At 54.0% G+C, this 18,357-nt stretch overlaps 1 protein-coding gene across 3 annotated transcripts in view; it reads left to right on the top strand.

The window, feature by feature from the left end:
* Positions 1 to 17,833, top strand: part of STS (steroid sulfatase) — a 50,676-nt gene extending 32,843 nt beyond the window's left edge. For all 3 annotated transcript variants that reach the window (XM_084907452.1, XM_084907451.1, XM_084907450.1), the window contains exons 5-10: positions 654 to 1,077; positions 1,714 to 1,850; positions 8,495 to 8,632; positions 10,264 to 10,423; positions 12,273 to 12,394; positions 17,194 to 17,833. In XM_084907452.1, coding sequence (XP_084763578.1) covers positions 654 to 1,077; positions 1,714 to 1,850; positions 8,495 to 8,632; positions 10,264 to 10,423; positions 12,273 to 12,394; positions 17,194 to 17,714 — 1,502 coding nt within the window. In that variant the 3' untranslated portion in view covers positions 17,715 to 17,833. The remainder of the gene's footprint in view (positions 1 to 653; positions 1,078 to 1,713; positions 1,851 to 8,494; positions 8,633 to 10,263; positions 10,424 to 12,272; positions 12,395 to 17,193) is intronic.
* The last annotated feature ends 524 nt before the right edge of the window (positions 17,834 to 18,357 follow it).

Raw genomic sequence — 18,357 nt, 5'->3', positions numbered from 1 at the left:
ATGGATGGATGGATAAATGGATGGTGGATGGATGGATGGATGGATGGGTGGATGGATGGATAGATGGATTGGTGGATGGATGGATGGATGGATAGATGCATGGACTGGTGGATGGATGGATGGATGGAAAAATGGATGGATGGATTGGTGGATGGATGGATGGATGGACTGGTGGATGGATGGATGGATGGATGGATGGATAGATGGAAAAATGAATGGTGGATGGATGGGTGGATGGATGGATGGATGGACTGGTGGATGGATGGATGGATGGATGGATGGATCGATTGGTGGGTGGATGGATGGATGGATGGATGGATAGAAAAATGGATAGATGGATTGGTGGATTGATGGATGGATGGATGGATGGATAAATGGATGGTGGATGGATGGATGGATGGATGGATGCATGGATGGATGGACGGATGGATGGATGCATGGATGGATGGATGCATGGATGGTTGCATGGATAGATGGAAGATGGATGGATGGATGGATGGATGGATGGATAAATGGATGGTGGATAGATGGATGGATGGATGGACGGACAGACAGATGTGTAGATGGACACATCCATGGGCTAAGTCAGAGACAAGAATAGATGAAGCAGGCGGTGGATCCTGACCCCTCCCCCCCCCCGTCCGTGTCCCCAGGGAAGTGGCACCTGGGCACGCACTGCCACAACACCTCCGACTTCTGCCACCACCCGTCCAGCCACGGGTTCGACTACTTCCACGGGCTCCCCGTGACCAACCTGCGGGACTGCAAGCCGGGGGCGGGCAGCGTGTTCACCCAGGCCGTGCGGCTGCTGGTGCTGGCCCCGCTGCAGGCACTGGCGGTGGCGCTGGCGAGCCTGGCCGCCCTGCGGTGGCTGGGCCTGCTCCGGGTGCCCCTCGGCGTGTTCCTGGCCCTGGCGCTCGCCGCCGCCGCCCTGCTGGCCGGCCTGCTGTGCTTCCTGCACTACTTCCGGCCCCTCAACTGCTTCCTGATGCGGGACCGGGCGGTCAGCCAGCAGCCGCTGTCCTATGACAATCTCACCCAGAGGCTGGCGGCCGATGCTACACGCTTCATTCGACGGTGGGTGCTGTGTGTGTGTGTGTGTGTCCGGCTGTGCACTGCCCCCTGTCCCCGGCCCGTCCCCCTGTCCCTGTCCTGCGGTGCCCGTGGTGTCCGGGGAACTGGGGCTCGGGGTTCGCCATGGAGGGAACGGATCCGTGAGGTCCCCCAGCCCGATGGGCCCCCCAGGGCCATGGGCCCCCATCCCATGGCCACCCAGCCATATGGCCCCCCAGCCCCATGGTCCCCAGCCCCATGGCCCCCATAGACCCATGTCTCCCACCCATTGCCCCCCCACCCCCATGGCCCCCAGCCCCATGGTCCCCAGCCCCATGGTCCCCCCAGTCCCATGGCCCCCCTAGACCCATGTCTCCCACCCATTGCCCCCCCACCCCCATGGCCCCCAGCCCCATGGTCCCCAGCCCCATGGTCCCCCCAGTCCCATGGCCCCCCTAGACCCATGTCTCCCACCCATTGCCCCCCCCACCCCCATGGCCCTGCAGCCACCTGGCTCCAAGCCCCATGACACCGCCCATCTTGGTTGGGTTCATTTGCATACTTGTTCCCGATTGGCCGGTGGGCATCACGGAGGTATGGTCGATTTGCATATTAGGCTTTTATTGTATTGTGGTTTTTTTTGTTTTTGTTTTTTTGCAGGAACTCCGAGAGGCCCTTCCTGCTCGTCTTCTCCTCCATCCAGGTGCACACGGCCCTGTACGCCTCCCAGGACTTTGCCGGGAAGAGCAAGCACGGAGCCTACGGGGACGCGGCCGAGGAGATGGACTGGGGTGTGGGTACGTGAGTCCCTGTCTCTCTCCTCCCTCCCCCCTCCCCCCCCCAGTGTGAACGTCCGATGTGGCTGCGTCTTTTCCTCCCTCCGGCTGAACTCTGTGTGTTCCCACCCAGTTCCCGACACCGTTATAGGCTGTGAATGTGCTTTAAAAAATATCTATCTATAATCACATGTGTCAAACACAAGGCCCGCGGGCCAGATCCAGCCCGCCAGGCCTCGCAATGTGGCCCGCACCGCGCTGTCATCACTGCACTCCGCTGCCAGTTTATGACATTGTCGGTTTATGACTGTTCAGTCAACCATTCGGCCCGCGATCTAGGCTGGATTTTAGATTTTGGCCCCTTCTCTGATTGAGTTCGACACCCCTAAATTCTATATAAACAAAACTATATATATAAAAGCCTAACCGACCGAATGGCCAAATACTGTGTTTCCCCAAAAATCAGACATCCTCCGAAAATAAGACCTACGTCCAGGGTTCCTTCTGAGTGACATAGAAGGCACCCCCCCCCCCGAAAATAAGGCCCCACACCCCCCCCAGGCTAACCATGAGAGGAGATTCGGTCCACTGATTCTGAGAGAAACGGAGTCACAAGACATTCACCGGGAAATCCAGGAATGGGATGGTGAGGATGAGGTTACAGAAGACGATGACGATGACACGATGGTCATGGAATATCCATGAGTCCATTCTCGATACGGTAGGATTCACGGTGTGTCTGGTTTTGTGTGTTGACAACGACCGTACTGCCGTACCGTCTGCAGGTAATACATTTCCTTTATTTTTCTTTTTTTTCTTTTTTTTTTCTTTTTTTTCTTTTTTTTTTAAAATATATTTTATTGATATTTTACAGAGAGGAGGAAGGGAGAGAGATAGAGAGCTAGAAACGTCGATGAGAGAGAAACATCGACCAGCTGCCTCCTGCACACCCCCTACCGGGGATGTGCCCGCAACCAACGTACATGCCCCTGACCGGAATCGAACCTGGGACCCTTCAGTCCGCAGACCGACACTCTACCACTGAGCCAAACCGGTTTCGGCTTCTTTTTTTTCTTTTTTAATTGTTTTTAAAATATATTTTATTGATTTTGTACAGGGAGGAAGAGAGAGGGATAGAGAGTTAGAAACATCGATGAGCGAGAATCATCCATCAGCTGCCTCTTCCAAGCCCCCCACTGGGGATGTGCCCGCCACCAAGGCACATGCCCTTGACCGGAATCAAACCTGGGACCTTTCAGTCCGCAGGCTGACGCTCTATGCACTGAGCCAAACAGGTTTTGGCAGGAGAATATTTTGTTGTGGGGATGGGTGAATGCTTCATCTCTCTCTTTAAAAAAAAACAAAAAAAAAAACACATATATATATATATATATATATATATATATATATATATATATATATATATGTGTTTTTATTGACCTCAGGAAGGAAAGGAGAGAGGAAGAGAGAGATCGAAAGATCCATGAGGAGAGAGAATCACGGATCGGCTGCCTCCTGCACGCCCCCCTCCTGGGGATGGAACCCCGCAACCCGGGCCTGTGCCCTTAACCGGGAATCGAACCCTGACCTCCTGGTTCCTAGGTCAGTGCTCAACCACTGAGCCATGCCAGCCTGGCTGTGTTTATTTTCTGTCTTTAAAAATTGACCTGATCGGGCTGGCATTGGTTCATAAAATGGTATACGTTTTCAGGTCTCTGATGCTATATAATACAAGTGTGTATATTGTATTAACCTCGCTGTTGGTTTTTAAAATATATAGTTTTTAGCCGAAACCGGTTTGGCTCAATGGATAGAGCGTCGGCCTGCGGACTGAAAGGTCCCGGGTTCGATTCCGGTCAAGGGCATGGGCCTTGGTGGCTGAGGGCACATCCCCAGTGGGGGGCGTGCAGGAGGCAGCTGGTCGATGATCCTCTCTCATCGATGTTTCTGACTCTCTCTCCCTTCCTCTCTGTAAAAAATCAATAAAATATATTTTCAATATCGAACCTGTGACCTCCTGGTTCCTAGGTCGATGCTCAACCTCTGAGCCAGCCGCCATGCTGGCCTGACAAGGCTGTCTCTGTTTTGCTCGTTAAGTCTGCTCAGGCCTGATATTTCCTGATGTTGGCAAGGTTTCTCTCCATGATGCTGGCGTTTCTACCCTGTGTCCCCGAAAATAAGACAGTGTCTTCTATTCATGTTTTTGCTCCCAAAGAGGCGCTAGGTCTTATGTTCAGGGGATGTGTCTTATTTTTCCATGAAGAAGAATACGCTACACATTTATTGTGAAATGAAAATAAAGGAAATTTGCCAAAACCGGTTTGACTCGGCGGATAGAGCGTCAGCCTGCAGACTGAAAAGTCCCGGGTTCGATTCCCGGTCAAGGGCATGGACCTTGGTGGCTGAGGGCACATCCCCAGTGGGGGGTGTGCAGGAGGCGGCTGGTGGATGATTCTCTCTCATCATCGATGTTTCTAACTCTCTATCCCTCTCTCTTTCTCTCTCTAAAAAAATCAATAAGCCGGGACCGGTTTGGCTCAGTGGATAGAGCGTCGGCCTGCGGACTGAAAGGTCCCGGGTTCGATTCCCGGTCAAGAGCATGTACCTTGGTTGCGGGCACATCCCCAGTAGGGGGCGTGCAGGAGGCAGCTGGTTGGTGTTTCTCTCTCATCAACGTTTCTAACTCTCTGTCCCTCTCAATTCCTCTCTGTGTAAAATCAATAAAATATATAATTTTTTTTAAAATCAATAAAATATATTAAAAAATAATAATAAAATAAAATAATAGGAAATTGATTTACCTGTAGACGGTAGTACGGTCGTTGTCAACACAAACCAGACACACTGTGAATCCTACAGGATCGAGAATGGACTCACTGATTCCATGACAATCACGTCATCATAACAATCCAATTCTGGAACATCATCCTCACCATCCCCTTCCTCCTGGATTTCCTGGTGAATGTCTTGTGACTCCATTTCTCTCGGAATCCGTGGACCAAATCTCTCATGTTAGCCTGGGGAGGGGGGACCTTATTTGGGGGGGGGGGGGGGGTGCCTTCTATTTCACTCAGAAGGAAACCTGTACGTAAAGCCTTATTTTCGGAGGAGGTCTGATCTTCGGGGAAAACACGGTAAGCCAGCCTGGCTGCCTCTGACATTTGGCTGTGGGATGGGATGAGGTTGCTCAGAGCTGCAGATTTTTCTCCCTTTTACATCCAGGACGAGGGTTTATTATATCAGTATGCCGCTGGGATACTGACACGGCAGGTCCCAGGAGAGCCATGCCAGCGTCTGCTCTGGTCCTGTTTGTTCGCCGCAGAATGTAACCGTCCCCTGGGCCTCTCCGCGTCCGCCATGTTCCAGGCGCCTTTGTTGCCGATGAATGGGGCCCTCTGTTCACTAGGAGGCTCGGGTGTGCATGCGGAGGGCCGAGAGGAGGTGGCCCGTCCATCATGATGAGATGTGTTAGGGGCGGGACGTGGGAGTTAGCTCGCTGGGGGCTGGCAAGGTGCTGAGGGTTTTGCATGCGATGGAGAGCGGGGATGGGGATGGCGGGGCGGCTGTGGATGGAGATGGAGGTGATGGAGGTGATGGTGGTGATGGTGGTGGTGGTGGTGGTGGTGGTGATGGTGGTGTGATGGTGATGATGATGGTGATGATGATGGTGATGGTGGCGATGGTGGTGATGGTGTTGGTGTTGGTGATGGTGATGATGGTCATGGTGATAAAGATAATGGTGATGATGATGGTAGTGAGGGTAATGATAACAGTTGATGGTGATGATGGTGATGATGAGGATGATGGTGATGGTGATGATGATGGGGATGGGGATAATGATAGTGATGGTGATGGTGATGGTGGGGATGGGGATAATGATTGTGATGATGATGATGGTGATGATGGTGATGATGGTGATGATGGTGATGGTAATGATGGTGATGAAGATAATGGTAGGGGATGATGGTAGGGCATAGTGATAATGATAGTGATGATAATGGTGATGGTGATGAAGATGATGGTGATGATGATGGTGATATGGTGATGATGGTGATGGTGATGATGATGGTGATGATGGTGATGATGGTGATGATGATGTTATGGTGGCGATGATGAAGATGATGACGATGATGATGGTAGTGATGGTGATAAAGGTGGTGATGGTGGTGATGATGATGGTAGTGTTGGTGATAAAGACAATGGTGATGATGGTGGTGAAGATGGTGATGAGGATGGTGGTAATGGTGGTGATGGTGATGATGTGATGGTAGTGATGATGGTGGTGATGAAGATGGTGATGATGGTGGTGGTGGTGATGGTTATGGTGATGATGATAGTGATGGTGATAAAGATGGTGATAAAGATGGTGATGGTGGTGATGACAATGGTAGTGTTGGTGATAAAGACAATGGTGATGATGGTGGTGATGGTGATGAAGATGGTGATAAGAATGGTGGTAATGAGGATGGTGGTGATGATGATGATGATGGTGGTGGTGATGGTGGTGATGATGATGATGAAGATGTGATGGTAGTGATGATGGTGGTGATGAAGATGGTGATGATGGTGATAAAGATGGTGATGGTGGTGATGACGATGGTAGTATTGGTGAAAAAGACAATGGTGATGATGATGAAGATAGTAATGATGTGGATGGTGGTGATGGTGATGATGGGGATGGGATGATAGTGATGATGATGGTGATGGTGGTGATGATGATGGTAATGGTGATGATGAAGATGTGATGGTAGTGATGATGGTGGTGATGAAGATGGTGATGATGGTGATGGTGGTGATGACGATGGTAGTGTTGGTGATAAAGACAATGGTGATGATGGTGGTGATGGTGGTGATAACGATGATGAAGATGTGATGGTAGTGATGATGGTGGTGATGAAGATGGTGATGATGGTGATAAAGATGGTGATGGTGGTGATGACGATGGTAGTGTTGATGAAAAAGACAATGGTGATGATGATGAAGATAGTAATGATGTGGATGGTGGTGGTGGTGATGATGGGGATGGGATGATAGTGATGATGATGGTGATGGTGGTGATGATGATGGTGATGGTGATGATGAAGATGTGATGGTAGTGATGATGGTGGTGATGAAGATGGTGATGATGGTGATGGTGGTGATGACGATGGTAGTGTTGGTGATAAAGACAATGGTGATGATGGTGGTGATGGTGGTGATAACGATGATGAAGATGTGATGGTAGTGATGATGGTGGTGATGAAGATGGTGATGATGGTGATAAAGATGGTGATGGTGGTGATGACGATGGTAGTGTTGATGAAAAAGACAATGGTGATGATGATGAAGATAGTAATGATGTGGATGGTGGTGGTGGTGATGATGGGGATGGGATGATAGTGATGATGATGGTGATGGTGGTGGTGATGAAGATGGTGATAAGAATGGTGGTAATGAGGATGGTGGTGATGGTGGTGATGATGATGGTAGTGTTGGTGATAAAGACAATGGTGATGATGATGAAGATAGTAATGATGTGGATGGTGGTGATGGTGATGATGATGGTGATAGTGATGATGATGGTGATGGTGGTGGATTCCAGTCAAGAGCATGGACCTTGGTGGCGGGCACATCCCCAGGTGGGGGCGTGCAGGAGGCAGCTGATGTATGTGTCTCTCTCCTTGATGTTTCTAACTCTCTCTCCCTCTTCCTTCCTCTCTCTGAAAAAAAATCAATAATATAGATAGATAGATAGATAGATAGATAGATAGATAGATTTTTAAAAAGAGGGCACCTCCTTTGCTCCCTGAGAAATCGGAGAGCAGCCAAAACCAGTGTGGCTCAGTGGTAGAGCATCGACCTGCGGACCAAAGGGTCCCGGGTTTGATTCCCAGTCGAGGGCATGGACCTTGGTTGCAGGCACATCCCCAGTAGGAGGTGTGCAGGAGGCAGCTGGTCGATGTTTCTCTCTCATCTGATGTTTCTAACTCTCTATCCCTCTCCCTGCCTCTCTGTAAAAAAAATCATTAAATATATATTTTTTTATTTTATTTTTAATATATTTTATTGATTTTTTGTTTTTAATATATTTTATTGATTTTTTTAAAGAGAGGAAGGGAGAGAGAGTCAGAAACATTGATGAGAGAGAAACATCCATCAGCTGCCTCCTGCACACACACCCCCACTGGGGTTGTGCCCGCCACCAAGGTCCAAGCCCTTGACCGGGAATCGAACCTGGGACCCTTCCATCCGCAGGCCGACGCTCTATCCATTGAGCCACACCGGTTTCAGCTCTTTCTTCCTTCCTTTCTTTCTTTCTTTCTTTCTTTCTTTCTTTCTTTCCTTCTTTCTTTTTTTCTTTTTAAATATATTTTATTGGTTTTTTACAGAGAGGAAGGGAGAGGGATAGAGAGCTAAAAACATCGATGAGAGAGAAACATCCATCAGCTGCCTCCTGCACACACACACCCACTCCACTGGGGATGTGCCCGCCACCAAGGTCCAAGCCCTTGACCGGGAATCGAACCCGGGACCCTTCTGTCCTCAGGCCGACGCTCTATCCGCTGAGCCACACCGGTTTCGGCCCACATTACCATATTCAAACAGCAGCCGCCGAGGGGCCCCCTCCCTGTTCCCTTGTACCCCGGGGAGAGACTCTCACCCTGGACCTCGGTCGCCCCCTGCAGGTCAGATCCTGGACGTGCTGGATGAGCTTCAGCTGGCCAACCGCACCTTCGTCTACTTCACCTCGGACCAGGGCGCCCACGTGGAGGAGGTCACGGCCAAGGGCGAGCACCACGGGGGCAGCAACGGCATCTTCAAAGGTCAGAGCGGGTACCCCCCACCCCTGGGTCCCTCCCTTTCCCCCCTCCCGGCCCCCTCTCCCCCAACCTCACCTCCCTGGGGAGACTCACCTGCTGGCTGCCCAAGGTGAGCAGATTGTAACATTGGTTCAAAGCAGGATAACAGCCCGAAACCGGGGTTGCTCAATGGTTAGAGCACCGGCCTGCGGACACGGAAGGGTCCCGGGTTCGATTCCACCCGGTCAAGGGCATGGACCTTGGTGGCTGAGGGCACATCCCCAGTCGGGGGGGGGCGTGCAGGAGGCAGCTGATCAATGATTCTCTCTCATCATGAATGTTTCTGGCTCTCTCTCCCTCTCCCTTCCTCTCTGTACAAAATTAATAAAATGTATTAAAGCCCTATAGCCAGTGTGGCTCAGTGGATAGAGCGTCGGCCTGCGGACTCAAGGGAACCGGGTTCGATTCCACCCGGTCAAGGGCATGGACCTTGGTGGCTGAGGGCACATCCCCAAGTGGAGAGCGTGTGCAGGAGGCAGCTGGTCAATGATTCTATCTCGTCGATGTTTCTGACTCTATCTCTCCCTTCTTCTCTGTAAAAACTCAATAAAATATATATATTTTTTAAAAGTGGGACACCACTGAGGGGCGTGGGGTGTGTTCTCGATTAAAAATTTGGTCTATATGATATTACATGATATTATAAATTATTATAGACTATTATACTGTTATATTATAAATTATTATAAATTATTATGTACAATAATTATTATAAATTATGTATTACATGATATTATAAATTATTATAGACTATTATACTATTATATTATAAATTATTATAAATTATTATGTATTATTACAAATTATTATGAATTATTATAAATTATTATAAATTATTATAAATTATTATGTACATATTGCTTAAAAACACAGTCAGTAGGTCCATAATGACAGGAACCTATTTTACGGTTAGTGTATAAATTAAAGTAATTTGATTTTGATAAAATAACTAATTTTAAAATTTATTTTAATTTTAATTCTATATTTCTTTTTCCTTTCTTTTTTTTAAGGGAATTCTCTCTAAGGTGACTTTGCAGGATATTTTTTTTAATATATTTTATTGATTTTTTTTAAGAGAGGAAGACAGAGGGATAGAGAGTTAGAAACATTGACGAGAGAGAATCATCAACTAGCTGCCTCCTGCACACCCCTCACCTGGGGATGTGCCCGCCACCAAGGTCCAAGCCCTTGACCGGGAATCGAACCCAGGACCTTTCAGTCCGCAGGCCGACGCTCTATCCACTGAGCCACACCGGTTAAGCTATTTTATTGAATTTTTACAGAGAGGAAGGGAGAGGGATAGAGAGTTAGAAATATCAATGAGAGAGAATCATCGACCAGCTGCCTCCCGCACACCCCTCACCTGGGGATGTGCCCTCAGCCACCAAGGTCCACGCCCTTGACCGGGAATCGAACCCGGGACCCTTTTGTCCGCAGGCCGACGCTCTGCCCACTGAGCCACACCGGTTCCGGCATAATCAGGACTTTTATTTTAAAACATCGTGGGGACGTGGGATGAACTGTTAGAAATGGGGACGTCTGGTCACCTGACTGTCTCTCTCTCCCTCCCCCTCGCCCCCCGTTGGCGTTTCTAGGGGGCAAGGGCAACAACTGGGAAGGTGGGATCCGGGTGCCTGGACTGCTGAGATGGCCCGGCGTGCTGCCCGCCGGGAGGGAGATCGGTGAGCCGACTAGCAACATGGACCTGTTCCCCACCGTGGTCAAGCTGGCCGGGGCCCAGCTGCCCCAGGACAGGTGCGTGTGGTGAGCGTGGCTCGAGGCTCGTGGCTCGTGGCCTGGCTGGCGTGGCTGGCGTGGCTGGCGTGGCTGGCGTGGCTCATGGCCCGTGGCGTGGCTGGCGTGGCTGGCGTGGCCTGGGACACGTGGCAGGTGGGGTCCGGTTATGTCACCAGATAACCGAGGGGTCCAAGCCGGATTGCCTCCTGGACACACACAACACCCCTCACCTGGGGATGTGCCTGCAACCAGGGTACATACGTGCCCTTGACCTGGAATCGAACCCCGGACCCTTCAGTCCGCAGGGAGAGGGATAGAGAGCTAGAAGCATCGATGAGAGAGAGAAACATTCATCAGCGGCCTCCTGCACAGGCCCTCCACCTGGGGATGTGCCCGCCACCTTGACCGGGAATCGAACCCGGGACCCTTCCGTCCGCGCAGGCCGACGCTCTATCCACTGAGCCACACCAGCCAGGGATTTAACATATTTTTATTGACCTCAGAAAGGAAGGGAGCGGGAGGGAGAAACATCCATGAGGAGAGAGAATCATGGATCAGCTGCCTCCTGCACGCCCCCCACTGGGAGAGAGATTTCTCTTTCGTTTATTATTATTAGTTTTTAAATATATTTTATTGATGTTTTACAGAGAGGAAGGGAGAGGGAGAGAGAGTTAGAAACATGGATGAGAGAGAGAAACATCGATCAGCTGCTTCCTACACACCCTCCACTGGGGATGTGCCTGCAACCAAGGTCCATGCCCTTGACCGGGATTCGAACCTGGGGACCCTTCCGCCCGCAGGCTGACGCTCTATCCACTGAGCCACACTGGTGAGGGCTTTTAGAATATGTTTATTGATTTAATAGAGGAAGGGAGAGGGGAAAGAGAGAGAGAGAAACATCCTTCAGCTGCCTCCTGCACGCCCCCTACTGGCGATCCAGCCCACAAAGCCTGTGCCCTTGACCGGGAATCAAACTTTGACCTCCTGGTTCCTAGGTCAACGGTCAACCACTGAGCCACACTGGCTGAGCAAGAATATTAACAATTTGTTTTCAATGTTTTTTGTTTTTATTTTTTTGTTTTTTTTTAATTTCCAAGAGGAAGGGAGAGGGAGGGAGAGAGGGACAGCAACATCATCTTGTGATGCTCTTGGGAGGATTAAAAAAAAAAACGCTGAGCCCCGGCCAGTGTGGCTCAGTGGATAGAGCGTCCGCCTGTGGACCGAAGGGTCCCGGGTTCGATTCCAATCAAGGGCATGGACCTGGGTGGCGGGCACATCCCCAGGTGGGGTTGCGTGCAGGAGGCAGCTGATGGATGTCTCTCACTCTCTCTCCCTCTCCCTTCCTCTTTGTTAAAAAAAAAAAAATCAATTTAAAAAATATATCTTTTTTTTTTTTTTTAAATGCTGACCTCCCTGCATTGCATATAGTACCCAGCAGAGTCAGGGGAGGGCAGTTAGGGGTAGCAGGCCTGCAGGGGAGGGCAGTTAGGGGCCATCAGGCCTGCAGGGGAGGGCAGTTAGGGGGGGACAGGCCTGCAGGGGAGAGCAGTTAACGGTGATCAGGCCTGCAGGAGAGGGCAGTTAGGAGCAATCAGGCCTGCAGGGGAGGGCAGTTAACAGTGATCAGGCCTGCAGGGGAGGGCAGTTGGGGGCAATCAGGCCTGCAGGGAGGGCAGTTAGGGTCGATCAGGCCTGTAGAGGAGGGCAGTTGGGGGGCGACCAGGCCTGCAGGGGAGGGCAGTTGGGGGCGATCACGCAGGCAAGCAGAACGGTCAGGGCAGGCAGGCAGGCAGGCAGGCGAGCGGCGAGAAGCCAGCTTGTCCCGGATCGCTAACCGCCCCCCCCCCCCCCCCGCCGACCCCCACAGGATCATCGACGGGCGCGACCTGGTGCCCCTCCTGCTGGGCCAGACCCAGCGCTCGGAGCACGAGTTCCTGTTCCACTACTGCAACCTCTACCTCAACGCCATCCGCTGGCACCCGCCCAACAGTGAGTGATAAAATCCCAGAGGGCTCTGCTCCCCCGCGGTCGGCCGGTCGGTCGGTCGGCCGGTCGGTCGGTCGGTTGGTGGGTGGACGGCTCGGGGGCGGGGCACTTGGCTTGGCCTGGAACCCCGTCTCCTCTCTGCTCTCCTCGCCGCTTACGGTCAAAGGGTCGCCCGTGGGGCGGAGGGCGTGGGCGCTGGCTAAGCCCATGGCGGCGGCTTCTTCCACCCGCAGAGGGAGCGCCAGCGCTCCCAGCAAAATGGCTGCTGCTTTGCTCGCTGTGTGCACGGCCGGCGGGCGCTTGCCTCCGGGTCTTTCCCGGACAGACGTGGCTTGTCTGCGGGGCCACCTCCCGAGCTCACAGACCGTCTCAGAGGGGGCGTGTCCTGGCCCGTCCGTCCGTCTGTCTGTCTGTCTGTGCGTTGTCAGCGATCCTGTGGGTTTTTGTCCCAGACACGGTGTTCTGAGGCGTGGATGTGGCGGTGTCGGTCCTACTGTGCGCTCCTCGGGCTGTGTTCTGTTGGATTTTGCTTTTCTGAGGTGTGGATGTCGCGGTGTTTGTCCTACTGCGTGCTCCTCGGGCTGAGCCATTAAATTTTGTCCGGACACGGTGTTCTGAGTGTGGATGTCGCGGTGTCTGTCCTACTGTGCGCTCCTCGGGTTGTGTTCTGAGTGTGGATGTGGCGGTGTCTGTCCTACTGTGCGCTCCTCGGGCTGTGCCGTTGGATTCTGTCCCGGACACAGTGTTCTGAGTGTGGATGTTGGGGTGTTTGTCCTACTGCGCGCTCCTCGGGCTGTGCCGTTAAATTCTGTCCCGGACACGGTGTCCTGAGTGTGGATGTTGGGGTGTTTGTCCTACTGTGCGCTCCTCAGGCTGTGCCGTTGGATTCTGTCCCGGACACAGTGTTCTGAGTGTGGATGTTGGGGTGTTTGTCCTACTGTGCGCTCCTCAGGCTGTGCCGTTGGATTCTGTCCCGGACACAGTGTTCTGAGTGTGGATGTTGGGGTGTTTGTCCTACTGTGCGCTCCTCAGGCTGTGCCGTTGTATTCTATCCCGGACACAGTGTTCTGAGTGTGGATGTTGCTGTGTTTGTCCTACTGTGTGCTCCTTGCGTGTACTGTCGGATGTGGGTTTTCCTGCGTGGTGTTCTGAGTGTGGATGTGGCAGTGTTTGTCCTACTGCGCGCTCCTCGGGCTGGGCTGTTGGATTTTGTCCCGGACACGGTGTTCTGAGTGTGGATGTGGCAGTGTTTGTCCTACTGCGCGCTCCTCGGGCTGTGCCGTTGGATTCTGTCCCGGACACGGTGTCCTGAGTGTGATTGTTGCGGTGTTTGTCCTACTGTGCGCTCCTCGGGCTGGGCTGTTGGATTTTGTCCCGGACACAGTGTTCTGAGTGTGGATGTTGCAGTGTTTGTCCTACTGTGCGCTCCTCGGGCTGGGCTGTTGAATTCTGTCACGGACACAGTGTTCTGAGTGTGGATGTTGCAGTGTTTGTCCTACTGTGCGCTCCTCGGGCTGTGTTGTTGAATTCTGTCCCGGACACGGTGTTCTGAGTGTGGATGTGGCAGTGTTTGTCCTACTGTGCGCTCCTCGGGCTGTGCCGTTGGATTCTGTCCCGGACACGGTGTTCTGAGTGTGGATGTTGCAGTGTTTGTCCTACTGTGTGCTCCTTGCGTGTGCTGTCGGATGTGGGTTTTCCGGCGTGGTGTTCTGAATGTGTATGTTGTGGTGTTTGTCCTACTGTGCGCTCCTCGGGCTGTGCCGTTGGATTCTGTCCCGGACACGGTGTTCTGAGTGTGGATGTTGCTGTGTTTGTCCTACTGTGTGCTCCTTGCGTGTGCTGTCGGATGTGGGTTTTCCGGCGTGGTGTTCTGAGTGTGGATGTGGCAGTGTTTGTCCTACTGTGCGCTCCTCGGGCTGGGCTGTTGGATTTTGTCCCGGACACGGTGTTCTGAGTGTGGATGTTGCGGTGTTTGTCCTACTGTGTGCTCCTTGCGTGTGCTGTTGGATGTGGGTTTTCCGGCGTGGTGTTCTGAGTGTGGATGTGGCAGTGTTTGTCCTACTGTGCGCTCCTCGGGCTGGGCTGTTGGATTTTGTCCCGGACACGGTGTTCTGAGTGTGGATGTTGCGGTGTTTGTCCTACTGTGTGCTCCTTGCGTGTGCTGTCGGATGTGGGTTTTCCTGCGTGGTGTCCTGAGTGTGATTGTTGCGGTGTTTGTCCTACTGTGCGCTCCTCGGGCTGGGCTGTTGGATTTTGTCCCGGACACGGTGTTCTGAGTGTGGATGTTGCAGTGTTTGTCCTACTGTGCGCTCCTCGGGCTGTGTTGTTGAATTCTGTCCCGGACACGGTGTTCTGAGTGTGGATGTGGCAGTGTTTGTCCTACTGTGCGCTCCTCTGGCTGTGTTGTTGGATTCTGTCCCAGACACGGTGTTCTGAGTGTGGATGTTGGGGTGTTTGTCCTACTGTGCGCTCCTCGGGCTGTGCCGTTGGATTCTGTCCCGGACATGGTGTTCTGAGTGTGGATGTTGCAGTGTTTGTCCTACTGTGTGCTCCTTGCGTGTGCTGTCGGATGTGGGTTTTCCGGCGTGGTGTTCTGAATGTGTATGTTGTGGTGTTTGTCCTACTGTGCGCTCCTCGGGCTTTGTCGTTGGATTCTGTCCCGGACACGGTGTTCTGAGTGTGGATGTTGCTGTGTTTGTCCTACTGTGTGCTCCTTGCGTGTGCTGTTGGATGTGGGTTTTCCGGCGTGGTGTTCTGAATGTGATTGTTGCGGTGTTTGTCCTACTGTGCGCTCCTCGGGCTGGGCTGTTGGATTTTGTCCCGGACACAGTGTTCTGAGTGTGGATGTTGCAGTGTTTGTCCTACTGTGCGCTCCTCGGGCTGTGTTGTTGAATTCTGTCCCGGACACGGTGTTCTGAGTGTGGATGTGGCAGTGTTTGTCCTACTGTGCGCTCCTCTGGCTGTGTTGTTGGATTCTGTCCCAGACACGGTGTTCTGAGTGTGGATGTTGGGGTGTTTGTCCTACTGTGCGCTCCTCGGGCTGTGCCGTTGGATTCTGTCCCGGACACGGTGTTCTGAGTGTGGATGTTGCAGTGTTTGTCCTACTGTGTGCTCCTTGCGTGTGCTGTCGGATGTGGGTTTTCCGGCATGGTGTTCTGAATGTGTATGTTGTGGTGTTTGTCCTACTGTGCGCTCCTCGGGCTTTGTCGTTGGATTCTGTCCCGGACACGGTGTTCTGAGTGTGGATGTTGCTGTGTTTGTCCTACTGTGTGCTCCTTGCGTGTGCTGTTGGATGTGGGTTTTCCGGTGTGGTGTTCTGAGTGTGGATGTTGCGGTGTTTGTCCTACTGTGCGCTCCTCGGGTTGTACAGACCCTCTGTCGGTAAACGTGTGTGACGTAAGCATGCATGTGGACATGTGTGACTCTGCGGCTGCACGTGTGTGCGTCTGTGCATGTGAGCATATATGTGCAGTGTGTGGACATGTCTGTAAACGTGTGTGTCGTGAGCATGTGTGTGGACTGTGTGACTGGTTGCACGTGTGTGCGTCTGTGCGTGTGAGCATATATGTGCAGTGTGTGGACATGTCTGTAAACGTGTGTGTCGTGAGCATACTGTGGACTGTGTGACTGTGTGGTTGCACGTGTGTGCGTCTGTGCATGTGAGCATATATGTGCAGTTTGTGAGCTTCTGTGTAAACATGTGTGTGACGGGAGGATGTATGTGGACTGTGACTGTGGTTGCACGTCTGTGCGCATGTGAGCATGTATGTACAGCGTGTGAGCCTGTGTGTAAACACGTGTGTGCAGCTGTGTACACAGGCATATCCCACCGTGAGTTGTGTGTTCGCACATGTGTGTACACGCTGTGCATATACCCATGCATGCATGCACGCACCTGTGTGCACCTGCGCACTAAACCGCTAACCCACCCACGCTGGGCATCGAGCCCGCCACCCAGGCATGTGCCCTCGACCGGGGCTTCGAACCCGTGATGCCCCTGGCCCCCGGGCTCACAGGCCGGCGCTAACCACTGGGCCACCCGGGCCGGCCCGGTTCCTGTCATTATGAGCAACGCTGCTTCCTCCCTCTCTCTTCTCACCACACGCTCCCCCACCGTGACCCCTCCTGACCCTTGACCCCCGGCCGTGACCCCTCCTGACCTGTGACAACCCCCCCCCTGTCGGCTCACAGGCCGGCGCTAACCACTGAACCACCCGGGCCGGCCGGTTTCCTGTCCCCCACCGTGACCCCTCCTGACCCTTGACCCCCGGCCGTGACCCCACCCTCCTGACCCTTGACCCCCTCCGTGACCCCTCCTGACCCGTGACACACACCCTCCCTCCCCCGCCGGCTCACAGGCCGGCGCTAACCACTGAGCCACCCTGGCCGGCCCGGTTTCCTGTCCCGCTCCGTGACCCCTCCTGCCCCTTGACCCCCGCCGTGACCCCCCTCCTGACCCTCTGTGTTGCCCCCCCACCCCACGCCAGCTCACAGGCCGGTGCTAACCACTGAGCCACCCGGGCCGGCCCCCCTCCTGTCCCCCTCCGTGACCCCTCCTGCCCCTTGACCCCCGGCCGTGACCCCTCCTGCCCCTTGACCCCCTCCGTGACCCCTCCTGACCCGTGACACACACCCTCGCTCCCCCGCCAGCTCACAGGCCGGCGCTAACCACTGAGACACCCGGGCAGGCCCGGTTTCCTGTCCCCTCCGTGACCCCTCCTGCCCCTTGACCCCCGGCCGTGACCCCTCCTGCCCCTTGACCCCCGGCCGTGACCCCTCCTGACCCTCTGTGTCCCCCCCAGGCACCTCGGTGTGGAAGGCCTTCCTCTTCACGCCCAAGTTCGAGCCCGCGGGCGCCAACGGCTGCTTCCCCACCCACGTCTGCTTCTGCCACGGCCGCTTCGTGACGCGCCACCAGCCGCCCCTGCTGTTCGACGTGGCCCGGGACCCCCGGGAGCAGCGGCCGCTGGGCCCCGGGTCCGAGCCCCGCTTCTGGGAGATCCTGGGGGCCATGCAGGAGGCGGCCGCCCGCCACGCCCAGGCCACGGGCCAGCCGCCCAGCCAGCTGGCCCCGGGCCACGTGCTGTGGAAGCCGTGGCTGCAGATGTGCTGCCCGGGGTCGCCCCGCCTGGCCTGCCGCTGCCCCGGGGGTAGCCCCCTCCGGGACGCCCCCCAGGCGCCCCCGGACGCCCCCCAAAGCGCAGCCGGCCCCGGGCCACGGAGCGGGAGACGTGGCTCCGTGGTCCTGACACGCAGGCCGGGGGGCGCTGTCTGGCTGACCCCACCAATGCACAAAGGGGGGTCCTGGGTGCACTGTGGCTGACCCCCCCCCAAATGCTCCATGGAGAAACCGGGGTGCACTCTGTGGCTGGACCCCAAAATATGCACCTTTGGGGACTGGGATGCACTGTCTAGCTGAACCCCCAAATGCACCGTTGAGGGACTGGGGTGCCCTCTGCGACTGAACCCCTAAATATGCACCATTGGGGACTGGTATGCACCGTCTAGCTGAACCCCCAAATGCTCCATGGAGAAACCGGGGTGCTCTCTGTGGCTGAACCCCAAATATGCACCTTTGGGGACTGGGGTGCACTGTCTAGCTGAACCCCCAAATGCACCATTGAGGGACCGGGGTGCTCTCTGTGGCTGAACCCCAAATATGCACCTTTGGGGACTGGGGTGCACTGTCTAGCTGAACCCCCAAATGCACCATTGAGGGACCGGGGTGCTCTCTGTGGCTGAACCCCAAATATGCACCATTCGGGACTGGGATGCACTGTCTAGCTGAACCCCCAAATGCACGTTGAGGGACCAGGGTGCCCTCTGCGACTGAACCCCTAAATATGCACCATTGGGGACTGGTATGCACCGTCTAGCTGAACCCCCAAATGCACCATTGAGGGACTGGGGTGCTCTCTGTGGCTGAACCCCCAAATATGCACCATTCGGGACTGGGATGCACTGTC

The sequence above is a fragment of the Pipistrellus hanaki genome, assembly GCF_964339955.1.
Source record: "Pipistrellus hanaki genome assembly, contig: scaffold_88, whole genome shotgun sequence".
Classification (NCBI taxonomy): Eukaryota; Metazoa; Chordata; class Mammalia; order Chiroptera; family Vespertilionidae; genus Pipistrellus; species Pipistrellus hanaki.
This window is presented reverse-complemented; position numbering and strand designations above follow the sequence as displayed.